The 18,345-nt window shown below is 51.8% G+C and overlaps 1 protein-coding gene across 1 annotated transcript in view; it reads left to right on the top strand.

Annotated features, from left to right (window-relative positions):
- RBM19 (RNA binding motif protein 19) overlaps positions 1 to 18,345 on the top strand; it is a 70,094-nt gene that overhangs the window by 34,856 nt on the left and 16,893 nt on the right. The window contains exon 22 of the mRNA XM_054392751.1: positions 16,892 to 16,997. Coding sequence (XP_054248726.1) covers positions 16,892 to 16,997 — 106 coding nt within the window. The remainder of the gene's footprint in view (positions 1 to 16,891; positions 16,998 to 18,345) is intronic.

Here is an 18,345-nt window from a genome sequence, read left to right as displayed (position 1 = left end):
GGCAGAGGCCAAGGGGATGAGATTGAACAAGGCCAAGTGCAAGGTTCTACACTTTGGCCACAACAACCCCAAGCAGTGCTACAGGCTGGGGACAGAGTGGCTGGAGAGCAGCCAGGCAGAGAGGGACCTGGGGGTGCTGAACATGAGCCAGCAGTGTGCCCAGGAGAGCCAATGGCATCCTGGCCTGGATCAGGAATAGTGTGGCCAGCAGGACAAGGGAGGTTATTCTTCCCCTGTGCTCAGCCCTGGTCAGGCCACACCTTGAGTGCTGTGTCCAGTTCTGGGCTGCTCAATTCAAGAGAGCTGTTGAGGTACTGGAAGGTGTCCAGAGAAGGGCAACAAAGCTGGGGAGGGGTCTGGAACACAAACCCTGTGAGGAGAGGCTGAGGGAGCTGGGGGTGTTCAGCCTGGAGAAGAGGAGGCTCAGGGCAGACCTCATTGCTGTCTGCAACTCCCTGAAGGGAGGTTGTAGCCAGGTGGGGGTTGGGCTCTTCTCCCAGGCAAGCAGCACCAGAACAAGAGGACACAGTCTCAAGTTGTGCCAGGGGAGGTCTAGGCTGGAGATTAGGAGGAAGTTCTTCACAGAGAGGGTGATTGCCCATTGGAATGTGCTGCCCAGGGAGGTGGTGGAGTCACTGTCCCTGGAGATGTTCAAGAGAAGCCTGGATGAGGCACTTGGTGCCATGGTCTAGGTGATGGCTTAGGGCTGGGTGATAGGTTGGACTGGATGATCTTGGAGGTCTCTTCCAACCTGGTTGATTCTATGGTTCTGAGGCTCTGGACAGCTTCCTTCTGATTCCCACTGAAGCAACCCCCAGAAGGGCACCAACCCCAACCTCCCCACGAAACTTAAAAAGTCACAGAATTGTTTGGTTTGGAAAAGACCTCTAAGGGTCCACTCATTGACCTTACACCACCATGGTGTGATGGTTTGAAACTGTCTTTTTAATTTTTCCTCCAGGCAGGGTGACTCCATCACTTCCCTGGGCTGCCTGTTCCAATCCCTGACCACTCTTACAACAAAGAAATTTTTCCTAATCTCCAACCTAAAGCTCCCCTGGCACAATTTCAGGCCATTTCCTCTCCTTCTATCACCTGAGACTAGTGAGAGGAGACCAACTCCCACCTCACTGCAACCTCCTTTCAGGGAGCTGTAGAGAGCAATGAAGCCTCCTCTTCTCCAAACAACCCCAGCTCCATTGGCTGCTCCTCACCAGCCCTGTTCTCCAGACCCTTTACCACCTTCATTGCCATTCTCTGGACCTGCTCCAGCACCTCAATGTCCTTCTTGGAGTGAGGGGCCCAAAACTGAACCCAGTATTCACAGAACTTAAGTAGTTTTACTCACAGACTCCATTGCCTGGCAGCATGGAGGGGCTTGGGAAGGTGGAGAAAGATGGGCAAGGGGCTGCTTTGGAAATGTCCTCCTCAGGTGTTATGCTTTGGGTTTTTGGCCTGGTTTTTTTCTGTGCCCAATGGGTCTGGCACACATGTGCATAGGTGAGGGCTTGCTCTCCTGGATGGGAAGCAAAAGGAAAGCCCAGAGGAGCTGCTGGCTCCTGCAACTAACCTCAGTGGGTGCTGTCAGTCTGAGAAGGTCTTCTTTTGTCTGAATTGTTAAGAAGAGGAGTGGCTGTGCAGCAGGAAGGGAAAACATCTTCTTTCTTTGCCTGACGTTGTAGCCAGGTCTTGTTCATTTTCAGAACAAGTCCCTTAGCCACTGAGGCTGCTTTGAGGTGCTGGGGAATCTGCAGTGTTGAAATGACACTGGGCTAACTTTGGAGCTTGTATCTTAGCCTTCAAGTCAGGGAACAGTCAAGATGATTATTTTCTTCATCTTAGAATTCTTCCCTCTGCTGCCTCTCTTAACTGTGAGTCGTTGCACGGTGACATTGACCCTTCCACCTCCCTGTCTCTCACCAGCACGTATGTGTGGGGATTTTTCAGTCTCACTTCATGAGAAGGTCCTGAACAAGCCTCTAATGAATCACAGTTTTCTTCTCAGGATGACAATGTGTCCTTTATTTGCATCTCTTGTTTGCATTGTTGTGGGGTTGGTTGTTTGGTTTGTGGTTTGTTTTTTTTTTTTAACCTCCAGCCTGCTGCAGCCTTTCTCCCTCTTCCAATCCAGTGGGTTTGAAGCCTTGGGATATGGTTGCAATTAAGGAGCTGCTGTTGCACAGCTTCTTCCCTCCCTCAGGGCAAAGACCCTACCAAAGGCATTTGAACCATGCTGACTTCTGCAGCTGGTGGCACCACGAGCCTTTCTGCCTGTGCTGCATGCAGCCTGTGCTTTGCTTTCCCTGAAGAAACCAAACCAAGGCAGATCAGACCGACCATCTGTCTTCTCACCTCCCTCTCCTCCTTCCCTAGCAGTATCCTGACCACTTCCAGGCAGCTGGCAGAGGAGAGGAGATCTTCAGTTTGAGAGCTTGGTGCAATTCAGTGTTTAGGAGGAAGCTCCTAAGGCTTGTCTTGGCAGGAAGGTGGTGTCATGGGATTGACCCTTTGTAGACATAGAATCATAGAATCATAGAATCAGTCAGGGTTGGAAGGGACCACAAGGATCAGCCAGTTCCAACCCCCTGCCATGGGCAGGGACACCTCACACTACATCAGGCTGGCCACAGCCTCATCCAGCCTGGCTGCAAACACCTCCAGGGATGGGGCCTCAACCACCTCCCTGGACAACCCATTCCAGGCTCTCACCACTCTCATGGGGAAGAACTTCTTCCTCACATCCAGCCTGAATCTCCCCACTTCCAGCTTTATTCCATTCCCCTTAGTCCTATCACTACCTGAGAGCCTAAAAAGTCCCTCCCCAGCTTTCTTGTAGCCCCCTTCAGATACTGGAAGGCCACAAGAAGGTCACCTCAGAGCCTTCTTTTCTCCACACTGAACAGCCCCAACTCTTTCAGTCTGTCCTCATAGGAGAGGTGCTCCAGCCCTCTGCTCATCCTGGTGGCCCTTCTCTGGACACCTTCCAACATGTCCATATCCCTCTTGTAATAGGGGCTCCAGAACTGGATGCAGTACTCCAGGTGGGGTCTCAGCAGAGCTGAGCAGAGGGGGAGAATCACCTCCCTTGACCTGCTGGCTATGCTTCTCTTGATGCAGCCCAGGCTCTGGTTGGCTTTCATGGGCTGCAAGTGCATCCAGGAGTTCAGATAAGCTGCCCTTGAAGATGGGACATTTCTTCTGACCAAGTTCTCATTTTCTTAGACACCAGGGAGGTTGACCCTGAGAAAGCAGCTCCTTTGTTCTCCTTAGGTAATAGCTTGGATTTGATGATCTCTGAGGTCTTTTCCAACCTGGTTGATGCTGTGATTCTCACAGACCTGCTTGTTAGTGGAGGGGCTGTCCATGGGTGGTCTGTGCACATCAGGCTGCCCCCTTCAGTGGTGGCCTTCTGGGACTTGCCCAAGGATGTTTGCAGGACAAGTTTGGTTCCCCTTCAGCCTCTCAAGTTTTTTTTCTTGACGACATCTTGTGGAGCCTCACTTGGAAAGGCAGCAGCAGGATGACTGTCCCATGCTCAGGAGCACTGATCTCAGCACCTTGATGGGCAGGTCTTGATTGCAAGCAGCACCATCAGGATTTGTGCCCAACCTTGCCCTGCACATCCAGTTGCCAGGTGGGCTCCGTGATCCCTCTTCGGTTCTCTTTAACCTAAATCTTACTCTTCCCACCCTTTGATCCCGGTGCTGTGCTAGGAGCCGAAGGGTTAAAAGAGTTGTGGGGGGTGAGGGGGTGGAGAGGAGGCATTTCAGCTGCTCATTACTCACTGCCAGCTTCCCCCAAAATCATATTAATTTCACGCTGTCACGCAGGACTGCGCTGTCTCCCTCGTCAGCAGCCAGGAGGGTGACAGGGATGGGGGAAACGCAGGTCCCCCCCCTCTGTAAAGCTCTTTCCTTGCCTTGGTACCGACCCAGTGGGACTGGGCAGGGGCTGCTCACCTTGCTGGGGGATCTGGGGAACAAACTGGGAGTACTTGGCCATGCACTGGCTCCCTAGGATCATTTTCCACCCCGCTGCTTGTGCAAAAACCCCATGAAATTAGGTCTGCTGCAGCGGGGGAGGTCTGGGGGAGAGGAGGGAGGGAGGGAGGGAAGCTGCCAACCTGCCCTGCCCTACCTGTGGGCATCAGGATGCTGCTTAAAAGTTGGGCTTTAACCAGTTGCCTGCCTTTCCTTTCGCAATGCAAGCCTGCAGAGCTGGCTTCCCCCTCGTTTCTCCCCCTTTCCTGCTGTTTGCTCACTGCATCTGCCAGAGCTGTCACCTCTGCAGGGACTTCTCACCAGCACACGAGGTATGGCTGGGACTCTGACAGCTCCCACACAGGCTCAGCGCTCCTCAGCCCCTCCTGGCTGGCAGCTCACTCCCCCCTAAGGCTCTGCAGCAGCAGGAATTCTGCTCTGTCCCCAGTGATTTGGGTTATTCTTAACCCCTAGAAGGTGTCTCAGCCTTTTTCCATCTGTGCTTTTCTGAGGTTTTCTTGTGAGCTGGGGCTGGAAGGATCATCTCCTCCCCTGTTCTCTCGTGGTGTCCTGTGCTTTTCTGAGGTTTTCTTGTGAGTTGGGGCTGGAAGGATCATCTCCTCTCCTGTTCTCTCGTGGTGTCCTTGGCCAAGTGCAGCAGCAGCTTTGCAGAGCTCAGAAGGAAACAGCACATTAAGGGGCCACAGTTCTTTCCTCACAGCAGACATCTGATGGTCCAAGCTTTGCAGGAAACCTTGGGAGGGGAGTTACCTGCCAGAGTGGGAAGAGGGGTCCCACAAGCCCCTAAGAGCCTGTGGCCTTCGTGTCCACAGAGCCCTGGACCTTCAGAGGTGGAGGATGAGAACAGCAAATCCTGTGCCAGCAGCAGCACCAGCCTCTGGTACCCCCAGCTGAGTGTTGGGTGTTATCTAGTGCTTATGGAACAGTAGAGGACATGAATCCAGGCATTGCTCCATGTCTTTAATCAGCTCTGATTATCCTTTCCAGTTCTGATTCCTTTCTGAAGTCCCTTCTTCCTCACAAAGGTCATCTTCTGATGTGTGAACCTAAAACAGGCTCCTCCTACTTGAGTTGGGGCCTTCAACACCAGAAGGACATGGATGTGGTGGAGTGGGTCCAGAGAAGTGCCACAAAAATGATCAGAGGGCTGGAGCACCTCTTCTATGAAGACAGACTGAGAGAGTTGGGTTCTTCAGCCTGGAGAAGAGAAGGTTCTGGGGAGAAGGTTCTAGTACCTAAAGGAGGCTACAAGAAAGCTGGGGAGGGACTTTTTACAAGGGCTTGTAGCAACAGGACAAGAGGAAGTGGTTTTAAACTGGAGAAGGGTAGATTTAAGTTAGATATTAGGAAGAAGTTCTTTACTCTGAGGGTGGTGGAACATGATGGTGTGGTGGCTCCCAGCCTGGGTTTAAGTTGGAAGAGACTCTCATTCTATTACTTGATACTAGGGAGAAGAGACCAACCCCAACCTCCCTCCAGCCTCCTTTCAGGGAGCTGTAGATAGCAACGAAGTCTCCCTTCAGCATCCTCTTTTTCAGACCCCACTTCCCTCAGCAACTCACCGGGTTCCCCAGGTTCCTCACCAGACCTGTTCTCCAGACCCTTCACCCTTGTTACCCTTCTCTGGACCCACTCCAGCCCCTTAACATCCTTCTTGGAGTGAGGGCCCCAAAACTGAACCCACTATTGAAGGTGCAGCTTCACCAGTGCCCAGTACAGAGACCCAAGCCCTTCTCTTCCTTGCTGCACCACCTCTTTCCTAGCTGCAGGCTGCAGCCAGCTGTCAGCCTGGCAGAATTCACTCCATCACTTTGCAGTGGTTGTCTTCATTTTATTATTTCTTCTTCCCCCCCACCCCTTCACCCCCAAAAGAAGACCTTTCCTCCCCAAACAAATTACCTCCCTGCCGGCTTCTGCTTCTGTGCCGATTTGCTGATTATAAGGGGGGGTGGTGGTGGTGGTGGGGAAATCAAAATAATAATGGTCCTTTTTCTTTCTTCTTCCTTGAGGAAGGCAGGACCCTGGCAAATAGTTTTGCCCCTGGGCTGAGCCGTGGCCAGTTCCACCCCCTGCATGAGAGAGTTAATGAAATAGGCAGGGGAAGGTCCCTCCCGCTTCCCGCTCCAGGACTTCAGCTGACTCCAGGAAGGCTAATCCCATTACAAGAAAATAACGTGGATAATTCAAGCTAATGAAATCGTTACAAGAATGTGGACAGCCAGGGGTGGACATTCAGAGCCAATTTAACACTCCTTGGTGTTGTTATCCCCAGCACAGGAAATATCTGAAAGGAGGCAGGGAAAGGAGAGAAGACGGAGGAGGGGGTTGGGGAAGGGGGTGGCAAAAACGCCACCTTTCTCTCTTGTTAGCTTCAATCCTGTTAGAGAGTTCAGGAGTTAATTTGCCACCTCTCTCCTCTATTACAATCACCATCATCATCATCATCATCAATAACGTCTCCTCAGTAACCTCTGAAAATTAGCACATGAATGCACAGGAGGCCGAGGGCAGCAGAGAAGCCTCCTGACACCTGAACCAAGCGCAGACCTGCTGCTGCCTCCACTTCCAGGCTGGCTGGTGGAAGAGTCTGCAGCAGACCAGGTGTCACAGAATCAGAGAATAGCAGGGGTTGGAAAGGACCTCTGGAGATCATCCAGTCCAACCCCTCTGCCAGAGCAGGATCACCTAGGGTGGGTCATGCAGGAACACCTCCAGATGGGTCTTGAAAGTCTCCAGAGAAGGAGACTCCACAACCTCTCTGGGCAGCCTGCTCCAGGGCTCTGTCACCTTACAGTAAGGAAGTTTCTCCTGATGTTGAGGTGGAATTTCTGGGTTCTACTTTATATCCATTGTCCCTTGTCCACTGATAAGAGCCTGGACCCTTCTTCTTAACACCCACCTCTTAGGTATTTATAAAGATTCATAAGATCTTCTCTCACTCTTCTGCAGGCTAAACAGCCCCAGGTCTCTCAGCCTTTTCTCATCAGACAGATGTTTCAGTGCCTTCACCATCTTTGCAGCCTCTGTTGAACACTCTCTGGTATACCTGTCTCTTGAACTGGGGACCCTGGAACTGGACACAGTATTCCAGATGTGGCCTCACCAGGGCAGAGAAAATGGGGAGGAGAACCTCCCTTGACCTGCTGGCCACACTCTTCTTGATGCATCCCAAAATGCCATTTGCCTTCTTGGCCTCAAGGGCACATTGCTGTCCCTTGGATAACTTACTGTCCACCAGGACTCTAAGGTCCTTCTCTAGTGCTGAATATCTTCCAAAGCTATTCAGAGCTCAATACCATAAACACTGCCAGTGCCAGAACCTCCATGGACATAGCACAGTGGCACTGGGGGACACGGTTTGACGGCCGGGGCGGAGTTAGGCTGATGGTTGTAGAGGGAATCACAGAATAGATGCTGTTGGAAGAGACCTCAAAGTTGGTCTCCTGGAGGTCTCTTCCAACCAAAACAGCACTAGGGTTCTCTGATTCTCCAGCTGTGCTCCTTCCAAGCAGCTGTGAATTCACATTAGCAGGAGTCTTGCAGGGAACGGCCCATTTTTAGGGGCCAGCTCCCCTCGCAGCAGCCTCTTTTGGAACTCCTGGTGAGGCAGTAGCAACAACTTGACAGCTTTGGCCCCAAACCAACAAGCAGCTGTGGGACCTCCCTTCTCCTTGAGATGCAAGAGCAGAAGGCAGGGGTTGTTTCCCGTGGCTTAAACGGCTTGTTTAAAAACGTAGCAAAACATTTTACCCCCTTCTCGATTTATTTTTCCTTAACAGTTGCTTATGAGGGGAGCCTTATCAAAAGCTTTCTGAAATTCCAAGTAAATTAGTCATTAGGCAGGTTTTCAGAACAGTAATTAGGCCACTCCATGCCCCTGATGTATTATTTACCTGAGAAGATCTACATAATTAGGGCTCTTCTTTATAACTGGTATTACAGGCACTAAATTCTACTCCAGTCTATCGTGTAATTACGCAATTAGGCTGCATGCTAAACAGAAAGGAAGCAATTCTGAAAACCCAGCAGAAAAAAAAAAAAAGGAAGGCAAGGAAAAAAAAAAAAACCAACCAAACCCTCAGCCACCCTCCAGTAATTATTAGCTTTTTTAAATCCTCCAGCACAGCAGCAAGTCTTCAAATCTGGATATCCTCTCCGCTTTAAGTCGCTTCCTAAACAGGTGCTGCACCCAGCTTTGGGTTTGTTGGTTTGGTGCATTTGGGTTCCTTAAAGAGAATTGTCTGGGTTGGAAAAGATCTCTAAGGTCATAGAGTCCAACCTTCAACCTAACACCTCCATGGCCATCAAACCACATCCCAAAGTGCCATGGCCACAGGTTCCTTGAATACCTCCAGGGATGGGGATTCCAACCACCTCCCTGGGCAGCCTGTTCCAATCCCTGACAACTCTTGCAGCAAAGAAATTTCTCCTCATCTCCAACCTAAACCTCCCCTGGCACAATTTCAGGGCCTTCTCTTCTCCAGGCTGAACAGACCTGACCCCTCAGCCTGTTTTGCTGCTGCTTCTCTCCTTTCTTGTCATGCTACAGAGAGCTGAGCTCTGCTCCCAGCCCTGCTCACCACAGGGCTCTTGTTCCCTCTGCTACCAAGTGCCAGCCCTGCACTGGGCTCTGGTCACTGATTGTGTGATTTGACCCAACCAACAGCTTTCTTCTTGGTACTTCTGTAATTATTAGGGGGTTATTTTAATTAATTAATAAGGGTAATTAATAGGGGGTTATTTTCTGGGGGAGACAAAAGAGATTCAAACATCTCCCTTGTGAGGAAAGGCTGAGGGAGCTGGCTCTCTGGAGCTTGGAGAGGAGGAGCCTGAGGGGTGACCTCATGCATGCTGATAAAGATGTGAAGGGCAGTATCAGGAGGACAGAGCCAGGCTCTGCTCAGTGATGTCCAACGACAGGACAAGGGGCAGTGGATGCAAGCTGGAGCAGAAGAGATTCCACGTGAACAGAAGGAAAAAACTTCTTCACTCTGTGAGTGCTGGAGCATGGGAACAGGCTGCCCAGAGAGGTTGTGAAGTCTCCTTCTCTGGAGATACTCAAACCCCACCTGGATGTGTTCCTGTGTGACCTGCTCTAGGTGGTCCTGCTCTGGGCAGGGGGGTTGGACTGGATGATCTTGAGAGGTCCCTGCCAACCCCTAACCGCCTGTGTGTGATTCCCCACCCCCTCCTCACGCTCACCTCCAAACACCACGCCAAGACCAAATGACAGCTTCTGCCACCCCCCTGCCATGGTGGCTCTCACTGAGATGTAGAGAGCCATGACCTTTCTGTCCCAAACCTCATGAAATCTCCATCCTTGCATGACTTCAACGAGAGGCTCCAACCCTTGCAAAGCCTTCAGCAGGGCTTGTGCTCGTAAGCCCCAATTCTCCCTGCACGCAGCACCTTGCAGGACCAGGGCTTAGGAGCCACCAAGTCACCACAGTAATCATCAGCAGGTCAGGATTTCAAAGGAACCTGCAGCTCCAACAGTGCTGAGATTTGGGGATTTATCTCTCCTGGGCTCGTTTGAAAATCCTGATCAGAGTGCAGCTCTGGTCAAAAATAAGTTAGGCTAAAAATAGACCTCACAGGAGGGCCTGGTACAAATCTCTGCTCCTCCAGGCTTCTTGTGAGTCAGCTCCTTTCAAAGACAAGAGGAAAATTTGTGCAGCTAGCAGAGCAGGAAGCACAGAAAGGAGATGGAACCACAGCTGGTGGGCCCCCAAAAGGTACCTTGGGCATCCTGTAGAGAAAGCAGCTTTTGCTGGTAAGATGCTGGCTGCATCAACAGGCAAAAACTAAAACAGATACCTCAGGTTCAACTGTAGAACCTTCTGCATTGAGCTGGAGGAGAATAAATATAGAAGCAATGAGATATTTATAGGCAGACAGCTATTTTAACACAGCTCTGCTTTAAAGAGTCTCCTTATTTAAGTCTTGGCCCTGCAAAGCTGCAGGATGACTTCAGAAAAAAAAATAACCAGATTAATTATTTTCATCAGGAGAACAGAGAAACACATAGGGAAGATCAAATGCATGAAGAATGTGGAAGCTTGAGTGAAGTGCTTCACTTCTGGTGGCTGAGATGCAGTCAGGCTGGTGAGATCTCTTTGAGTGCAGGCTGCTCTCCAAAGAGCCCACCATGACCACAGCTGAAAGCTGCCAGGGTTCAGAACAAGGCAAAGCATTAAAACCAGCCACACATGCTGGCTTGTTGGCATGATGGAGTCATAGAATGATTTGGGTTGAAAGGGACCTTAAAGATCATCCAGTTCCAACCCCCTGCTGTGGGCAGGGACACCTTCCACTAGCCCAGGTTGCTCAAGGCCTCATCCAGCCTGGTTTTGAACACCTCCAGGGAGGAGGCATCCATGACCTCCCTGGGCAGCCTGTTCCAGTGCCTCACCACCCTCCCTGGAAAGAATTCTTCCTAATCTCCAGTCTCAATCCACCCTCTTCAAACTTCAATCTGTTCCTCTCATCCTCTCTCTACATCTATGTCTTCTCCAAGTCCTCCCTAACCATTGCACCAGTGCCAGGGCTCAGCCACCACACAAGCACTGAAGGACCTGGTGGTTGTGGGAGCAAAGCCCTGAAGAAGGAAACTTCTTCAGACACTGACTTGTTTGCAGGCAGCCTGGCTGAACTTTGCAGAATCTTGCTTGAGTCCTGTCCTCACCAGCCCTGGGTGCCTGGCCTGGAGCTGGATTGCTGGCAGGGCAGCCTCTCAAGTCTTTGGTGGCACCGTATCAGGTTGAGATTTCATCTCTCAATGGGTGCAGCCAAAGTGTTTGGCAAACCCAAATGTCTTGTATGAATGAGCTCCCCATGGAGCTCTCACACAGGCAGGTTTGGGGGGGAGCAAAAGCAAAGAACCTGAACTTTGCCTTGCACAGGCAGTGGGGCTGCAGAGCTCCCCGTGGCCTGCCATGCATGCAGCTGCTCCAGCAACTCCCAGCTTCCTTCCCTAGGTACTTTTGAAATAAGCTGTCCAAACAGCTGTCCTTTCAAATCCCAAGTGGGGCTCAGGGCCTGGAGGGGTGCAGGTGAGTCTGGAGGACGTGGCTCTTCCCAGTTTCCCTCTGCCAGTGCTCCCCTGCAGGCAGCCTGCCAGCCTGGCTGGCCAGATCCATCCTCATGCCCGTGCTGGCTCTCCCAGCCCTGGCAGGTTTTCATGCTGCTGGCTGGAGGAGATGACAGCCCCCAGCAAATGCTGCAACTGAAATATTTCTTACATGAGAACCTTTGTTTTGTGCTGATCCAGATTTCCTGGGAAACCAGGTAAAAGCTTGTACTAGCCCTGGCTGAGCAATGATCCACGTGGCTGCAGAATAAAGGCAGCCACAGCCTTTCCCTCAACAAATCACCCATCCAAGCTCAGGAGAAACACCAGGGATGCCAGAAGGGACATCCCCTCCCTTCCACCCACCAGGGATCCAGCATTTCTACATGTCACAGCTGGACATCAGCCACTCTCCCAGTGCTTTGGCAGCTCTTCCAGTGGTGCTGCAGCCATCTCCTTGCTTCCCTGATTGAACAGAGGGAAGAGAAGTAGATTTCTCCTCCTTGGCTGTAAGAGACAGCTCAAGCTAGCTGCAGGTCAGAGGACCATGACTCCTTGGGATTGTAATTATATCCTTCTGGTACAGGCCAGCTGAGAGGCAAGTCCTTTGCCTGCTAATTATAGGGCATTATATTGCTATTAAAGAGGGCACATCCCAGCTCAGGATACACCACACTGCTCACTTGGCTTTGCCTGGTCACTAGAAGGTGCTTGCACATCCTTCCTCAACACATCCCAGCAGCTGGAGGACAGAGGAGGATAGGGATAGAGGTAGTCTCCAGAAGCCTTCTTCCCTCCTCCTTTTGCACAAGTTCCCACCCTGCAGCTCCCTCCCTTTCCATCACCATTCTCCTGCTGTGGGCACAACCCCAAATCTTCTGTGCTTCCACCCCAGTATCTCCTACCACTGATTCCACCACCTCTTTTCACAGCTCCTCTTTTCTCATCAGGTTTTGGTTGGATTTCTGCCCCCTGATTTTGAGTTTCTCCTCATCCTCCCTCAGCTCTTGATGTCTAAGTCTGCCCCATGACAGCCATCCACACATGGTCATCTATTTCAACTGCAAGCCAAGATCTGCCCAGCCCTGATTGGTATTTTCAGATCCCAAAACACAAAGATGTGTTTATCATGCTTGATCTGTCCCTGCCTGTGGCAGGGGATTGGAGCTAGATGATCTTTAAGGCCCTTTCCAACCCAAACCATTCTATGAGCCTGTAATCTTGATGTGCCCACAGCTATGTCCCAATCAAGGACTCTTAGGTTGCCAAGTTCTGTATGGGAAAGCACAACTGACACCATGAACCCATGAGGCACTTGGAAAGACTAACTGCTGTCCATTGCCAGAAGAGCAGATCTTGGAAAACAAAGAAGTCACCCTTAGGTTTCTCCAGGCATGTACAGATGTCCCCAAACCCTCTCTCTGGCTTATATCCCTTCAAGAAAAACAAGGCAGCAGCAACCAGATTGGGAAGCTGATCATGAAAACCTCCAGCAAGGCTGTCAACCTTCTCCTGGTTGCCATCTACTGCCACCACCTCTTCTTCCCTCCTCTCCTCCCACTGCCTTCTCATCCCCAAGCTCTGATGCTGCCTAGATCCCCCCTTGTGCCTGCTGGCCAGAGCTGAAGCCCAGGCAGTGTAACCACTCATCAGATACGGCTCTGGGCAGGGGACACCAAGTCCAAAAGAATCACAGAATTGTTTGGGTTGGAAAAGCCTTCTGAGATCATTGTGTCCAACTCTTGATCTTACACCACCATGGTCATCAAACCAGGTCCCCAAGTGCCATGGCTACAGGTTTCTTGAACACCCCCAGGGATGGGGACTCCACCACCTCCCTGGACAGCCTCTTCCAATCCTTGCCTACCCTTGCAGCAAAGAAATTTTTCCTCATCTCCAACCTAAGCTTCCCCTAGCACAATTTCAGGCCGTTTCTTCTCCTTCTGTCACCTGATACTAGGGAGGAGAGGCCAACCCCCACCTGGTTCCAGCCCCCTTTCAAGGAGTTGTAGAGAGCAATGAGGTCTCCTCCCCTCAGCCTCCTCTTCTCCTGACTTAACATCCCCAATTCCCTCAGCTGCTCCTCGCTGAACCTGATTTAAAGCACCAGTGGTGGCAACTTAGGGACCAGCTGCACTTGAGCAGCCTGGCTAAAAGCTGCTTTCTCCTCTCCCCTGTCCTTCCGCTCTGGTTTTGCCCAGACAATGAGCTGCATCCCTTTTCCATCCACCATCCCTGCTCCTGTGGCTGCGTGGAGCCATGGTGTGATCCAAATCTGGAAGGCTGCAGACTCTGCTTTGGTCTAGAGGATCCTTGAGGTGCCTTCCAAGCTGGGATTCTCTGCTGGCTGCAGACAGCGTCGGAGCCGGCACGGCAGCACCTGGCTCCCTGGGCACGGGGAGAGGCTGGCACCACGGGGGGTAATTGGGTTCCCTCTGCCTCTCTCCCCACAAATCCGGAGGAAATAATTGGAAAGGAGAGGTGTGAGCCTGTGCCTGGCGCTGCAGAGGAGAACATTAAAGGCCCCAGCTCGCCGCCTCATTCGCAGCTCCCGGGATGGTAATTGCTGTGTTGTGGTTTCTAATTAGCACCGCAGTGGGGGGGAGGGGGGAAGGTGTTTTCCTCCCCATCCCCAGTGGGGTCAGCCCTGTCTCTGCTGCTGGGGTCACCCGTGGCTGCTGTGCCCCTCAGCTATCCTCACTCCCCCCCACGCACTTTGCTTCCTCCCCTCCCTACTTTGCTTCCTCCCCGTTGGGATCTGCGCCACAGCTCCCCTGGGTACCCTCCTCTGGGTACCACAGTCCTTGGATGCCCCCCAGGGAGATGTTTGTGGCCAGTCCTGCTCTGGATCTGGTCCTCACTGCTTCCACACCTCTCCCAGCACTGATGGCTGGGGAGGAAGGAAGAGCCAGTTCCTCCCATCTCTGCCCAGGCTGATGTGGGCTTCCCCTGGGGGACCCTGAGGCCCAGGGTCTGTAGCCTTCCTGCTGGGCACCTCCTTGCCCATCCTGTGCATTGGGTCTTGGTGTGAAAGGGAGATCATTGGGAGTGAGTGTAGAGAGTGGGTGTTGTGTGAGACTTCCTCTCTCTTAGCAAATGATCTGCTGATATTCCTTTAGCAAACGTTCTGCTCCCTCCACGATGTTTTCCATCATGTTGCCCATGCCAACAACCAAACTGTCCTTCCTAGCTAGAAGGTCATCTTCTTGGGCCAGGAGCTCTCTCCTTCCCTCTCCCTTAACCCAGTTGGGGCATTTGAAATCTTACAGTGATGCTGCAAGCGAGAGGAACTCCTCGCACCACCTCCCCATCACCTATAGCCCTTGCAGGAGGACCTCCCTGCTGCTGGAAATCACACAGGGCTCCTAGAGCCCAACATCCCTGTGGCTGAGGCTGCTGCCTGGGTTGGTTTGTTTGTTTGTTTGTGTAGAGTGGGCTCAAAGGGAGCAGGAGGGAAGAGAGAGGGAGGGAGGGAAGGAGACGGACGTGCGGATTCATTTTGAGGCTTCATAACAGTACATTTACACACCACGTTGCTGGTGGAAATTGGGTAGATGAATGCCTGGTCATGCTGGCAGTGCAGCAGGTTAACTCCCAGGATTTAGCTTATATCATTTCAGAAGAGCATTTATGGCCTTTACTGTGTTTATTCCCAGGTGCTCTTTGGCACCGCCGCCTCCCAGGCTCCTTCTCCGCGCGCAGGACTCGCTGGAGATTTTCCAATCAAAGCAGGAATGCCTTTGGCCCCAACCCCACCTGAAATATTTATGGCCTGCAGTTTGTGCTTGTCTGTTGGCTAAATGGCTGGCAGGGGAGGGGAAGGGCAAGCAAGGAGCTGGGATTTGGGGGTGGTGTAGTCCCAGGGGAGGTTTGTTTGGAGAAAAGGAGGCTGTAGGGGAGAGCTCATTGCTCTCTACAGCTCCCTGAAAGGAGGTTGGATGAAGGTGGGGGTTGGTCTGTTCCACCAAGGAACAAGGCACAGAAAAAGAGGAAATGGCCTCAAGTTGCACAAGGGAAGGTTTAGGTTGGATATGAGGAAGAATTTCATCACTGAAAGAGTTCTCAGCCACTAGAACAGGCTGCCCAGGGAGGGGGTAGAGTCCCAGGGCCTGGAGCAATCTAAGAGTTGTGTAGATGTAGTGCTGAAGGCTATGGTTTAGTCAAGGACTTGTCAGTGTTAGGGTAATGGTTGGACTCAAAGATCATAAAGGTCTCTTCCAGCCTGGGCAATTCTGTGATTTGTGCTGAAATTTCTCCAGGGGATGGAACTGGAGAGGGCTGTCTGGTGAGTGCTGCCTTTGGGGCTCTTTCAGGCTGTTTGGATCAGGTCCAGGCTGGTGGGATGGCTGTGAGCTTTCAGAGAATGATAGAATTGTTTGGGTTGGAAAAGCCCTCTAAAATCATTGAGTCCAACTGTCAACCCAACACCACCATGGACACTAAACCATCTCCCAATGTGCCATGGCCACAGGTTTCTTGAACACCTCCAGGGATGGGGACTCCACCACCTCCCTGGGCAGCCTCTTCCAATCCCTGACCACTCTTGAAGCAAAGAAATTTTTCCTCATCTCCAACCGAAACCTCCCCTGGCACAATTTCAGGCTATTTCCTCTCCTTCTATCACCTGATACAAGGGAGAAGAGGCCAACCCCCACCTCACTGCAACCCCCACCTCACTGCAAGCCCCATCTCACTCCAACCTCCTTTCAGGGAGCTGTAGAGAGCAGCTTTGGTGCTCAAGTGACAAGTTCCTTCTCCAGGGACAGGCATGTCATGACAAGGTTTCTGTTGAGCCATGGCTGATGATAGATGTGCCAGCCCTACCCTCACCCTTCAGCTACATGTGAACCCCCCTTTTTTTTTCCCCCATTCCTGAGTTGGCACTCAGAAGCTTGTGTGAAACACTGCTGGATCTGAAGGTTGTTGCACAAGACTCATGATGTCTGCTGAAGTCACCTGCTTCACTTCATACATTCAGCAAGCTTGAAGAAAACCGATTTATTCCAGCCCGTGAAGGGGGTTGGGAGGCTGCCTGTGGAATGGGAAATGCAGGTAGTCAAGTGAAATCTTAGAGAGAGGAAATCCAGTCTTAAAGTGGTGCCTATCATCTGTGGAACAGAAGGATGAAAGCTGGGCAAACTCTGTGCCTACAACAGGCTCTGGGCAGGAAGAGCCTCCTCCTCCAGGCTCTCGTCCTCCTCCAGGCTCTCGTCCTCCTCCAGGCTCTCCTCCTCTAGACATCTTCAAAAGCCACCTGGACACGTTCCTGTGTGACCTGCCCTAAGTGGTCCTGCTTTGCAGGAGGGTTGGACTCAATGAAGAGCAACCTGGTCTAGGCAGAGGTGTCCCTGCCCATGGCAGGAGGGTTGGAACTTTAAGGTCCCTTCCAACTCAAGCCATTCTATGCTCTCTGGAGATCCTTTCCATTCTGTGATTCTGGAAGGAGAATCAGTCCCCATGGGGCTGTGGTTATATCCTACCTGCTCCAGGCCCTCATCAAAGGTGCAAATAAATCTGTTTTGATGGCAGTTTGGAGCAGCTCTGCCTCCTGCTGAGCTGGAGATGCTCTTTGCCCACCCTGAACAGGGCATGGCATTGGGCCTTTGGTTTCTGCAGGTCTCCTAAAGGGAGGAGCAGAGCGCTGGTATTAAAGAAGGTTTGTTGCTGAGGCTTCAGCTGTTATTAGCTCCTTTGGGCATGGGACTTGTACACAGGATACTGCTTGCCTTGGCCTGCAAGGGGTAGTGCCATGGTTTGTGATCAAAGGATGGTTCCTGTCTTGCTCTCACAGTGCCTTTGCTCTGCCCTCTCTTCTCCCCAGCACCTTTGGCGAGCTGAAGACTGTCCGGCTGCCCAAGAAGATGGCAGGCACTGGATCCCACCGGGGCTTTGGCTTTGTGGATTTCCTCACTAAGCAGGATGCCAAGGTGAGATGTGGGCCTCCCCTTTCTGGCACCTTCCCAGCCTGGGCTTGGAGCAGAAGGTGAATGCCCCATCCCTGAAAACGTTCCAGGTTGGGTCGGCTGAGGCTCTGATGTCCCTGCTCGCTGCAGGAGGGACTGGACGAGCTTTAAATCTCCCTTCCAACCCAAACCAGTCTGGGATTCTGAAGGGATTCTGCCTGTGGGCACCCCCTGGAGTAGTTAGACTAACAGAAGCCACCTCCTAAGCCATAATGGGCACAAGTTTGATGCAGCTGATAAAATGGCTAAAAGTTTTCATAAGGCAGAAGGTCAGGAGCTTGTTTTTCAGAAGCCAGCTGAGAAGGGATGGCTTTGACCCAACATCAGGAAACCACCTCCACCACTGCCTTGGCTTTAAGGGAGTTTTGGATATTGTAGCTGTTGACTGGTTCTCCATCAGGTCCTCCATGTGTTTTGAGAGCCCTGTGAGCAGCCTTGCCCTGGTACTTTTCACCTAGTGGGTGTGACAGAAGAGTGGACACTTGAGAATTGGCCAAAAGGATGGGCAAGCAGAGAGAAAGCTCTGTGTCTGCTTGGCTTTGCTCAACATCAGAGCAAAGACTGAGTTCTGACACAGGGAATCCCAGCATGGTGGGCACTGGAAGGGACCTCTGGAGATCATCCAGTCCAACCCCACTGCTAAAGCAGGTTGCTCAGGATCACAATGGCCAGATTGGGTTGGAATCTCTCCAGAGAGATGCAGCCTGCTCCAGGGCTCCAGCACCCTCACAGCAAAGAATTTTCTTCCTATGTTTAGATGGAACCTCTTGGGTTCCAGTTTGTGTCTGTTGCTCCTTGTCCTGTCATTGGGCACCACTGGTAAGAGTCTGGCCCCATCCTCTTGACTCTCAGTCTTTAGCTCTTGCTGAGCATTGAGCAGATCTCCTCTGAGGCTGCTTTTCTCCAGACTAAACAGCCCCAGGACTCTCAGCCTCTCCTCACTAGAGGAGCAGTTGTTGTCTTGGTCCCAAGCCTGTGGGATGCTCTCAGAGTGGCCTGGAGCACCAGCAGCAGGTGCCTGGGAATCACCTTTCTCAGCACCAAGAGCTGAGCTCCTGAAGCCAGAAGCAGCCTGAAAGCACATTTTCCTTTAACCAAAAGAAAAGCAAACCTCATTGTTCCAAGATTCCTGGCATTTTTGCAGTCTGGATGCATTGCTGCAAAACTCCCCACAGCAGTTTGAGGTGGGCCAGGTTGCTGTTCAAAATGTTCTCTTTTGAGGGTTTTTTGTGCTTTCTTGTGTATTTGTGTTGCTTATTTGCAGACAAAACCAGGAGATCATAGCCTGTCTGGTAGAATTCTGCTCTTAGCC

The sequence above is a fragment of the Indicator indicator genome, chromosome 26 (assembly GCF_027791375.1).
Source record: "Indicator indicator isolate 239-I01 chromosome 26, UM_Iind_1.1, whole genome shotgun sequence".
NCBI classification, from domain to species: domain Eukaryota; kingdom Metazoa; phylum Chordata; class Aves; order Piciformes; family Indicatoridae; genus Indicator; species Indicator indicator.
Note: the sequence above shows the minus strand (reverse complement) of the source record. Positions and strands in the feature narration are given on the sequence as shown.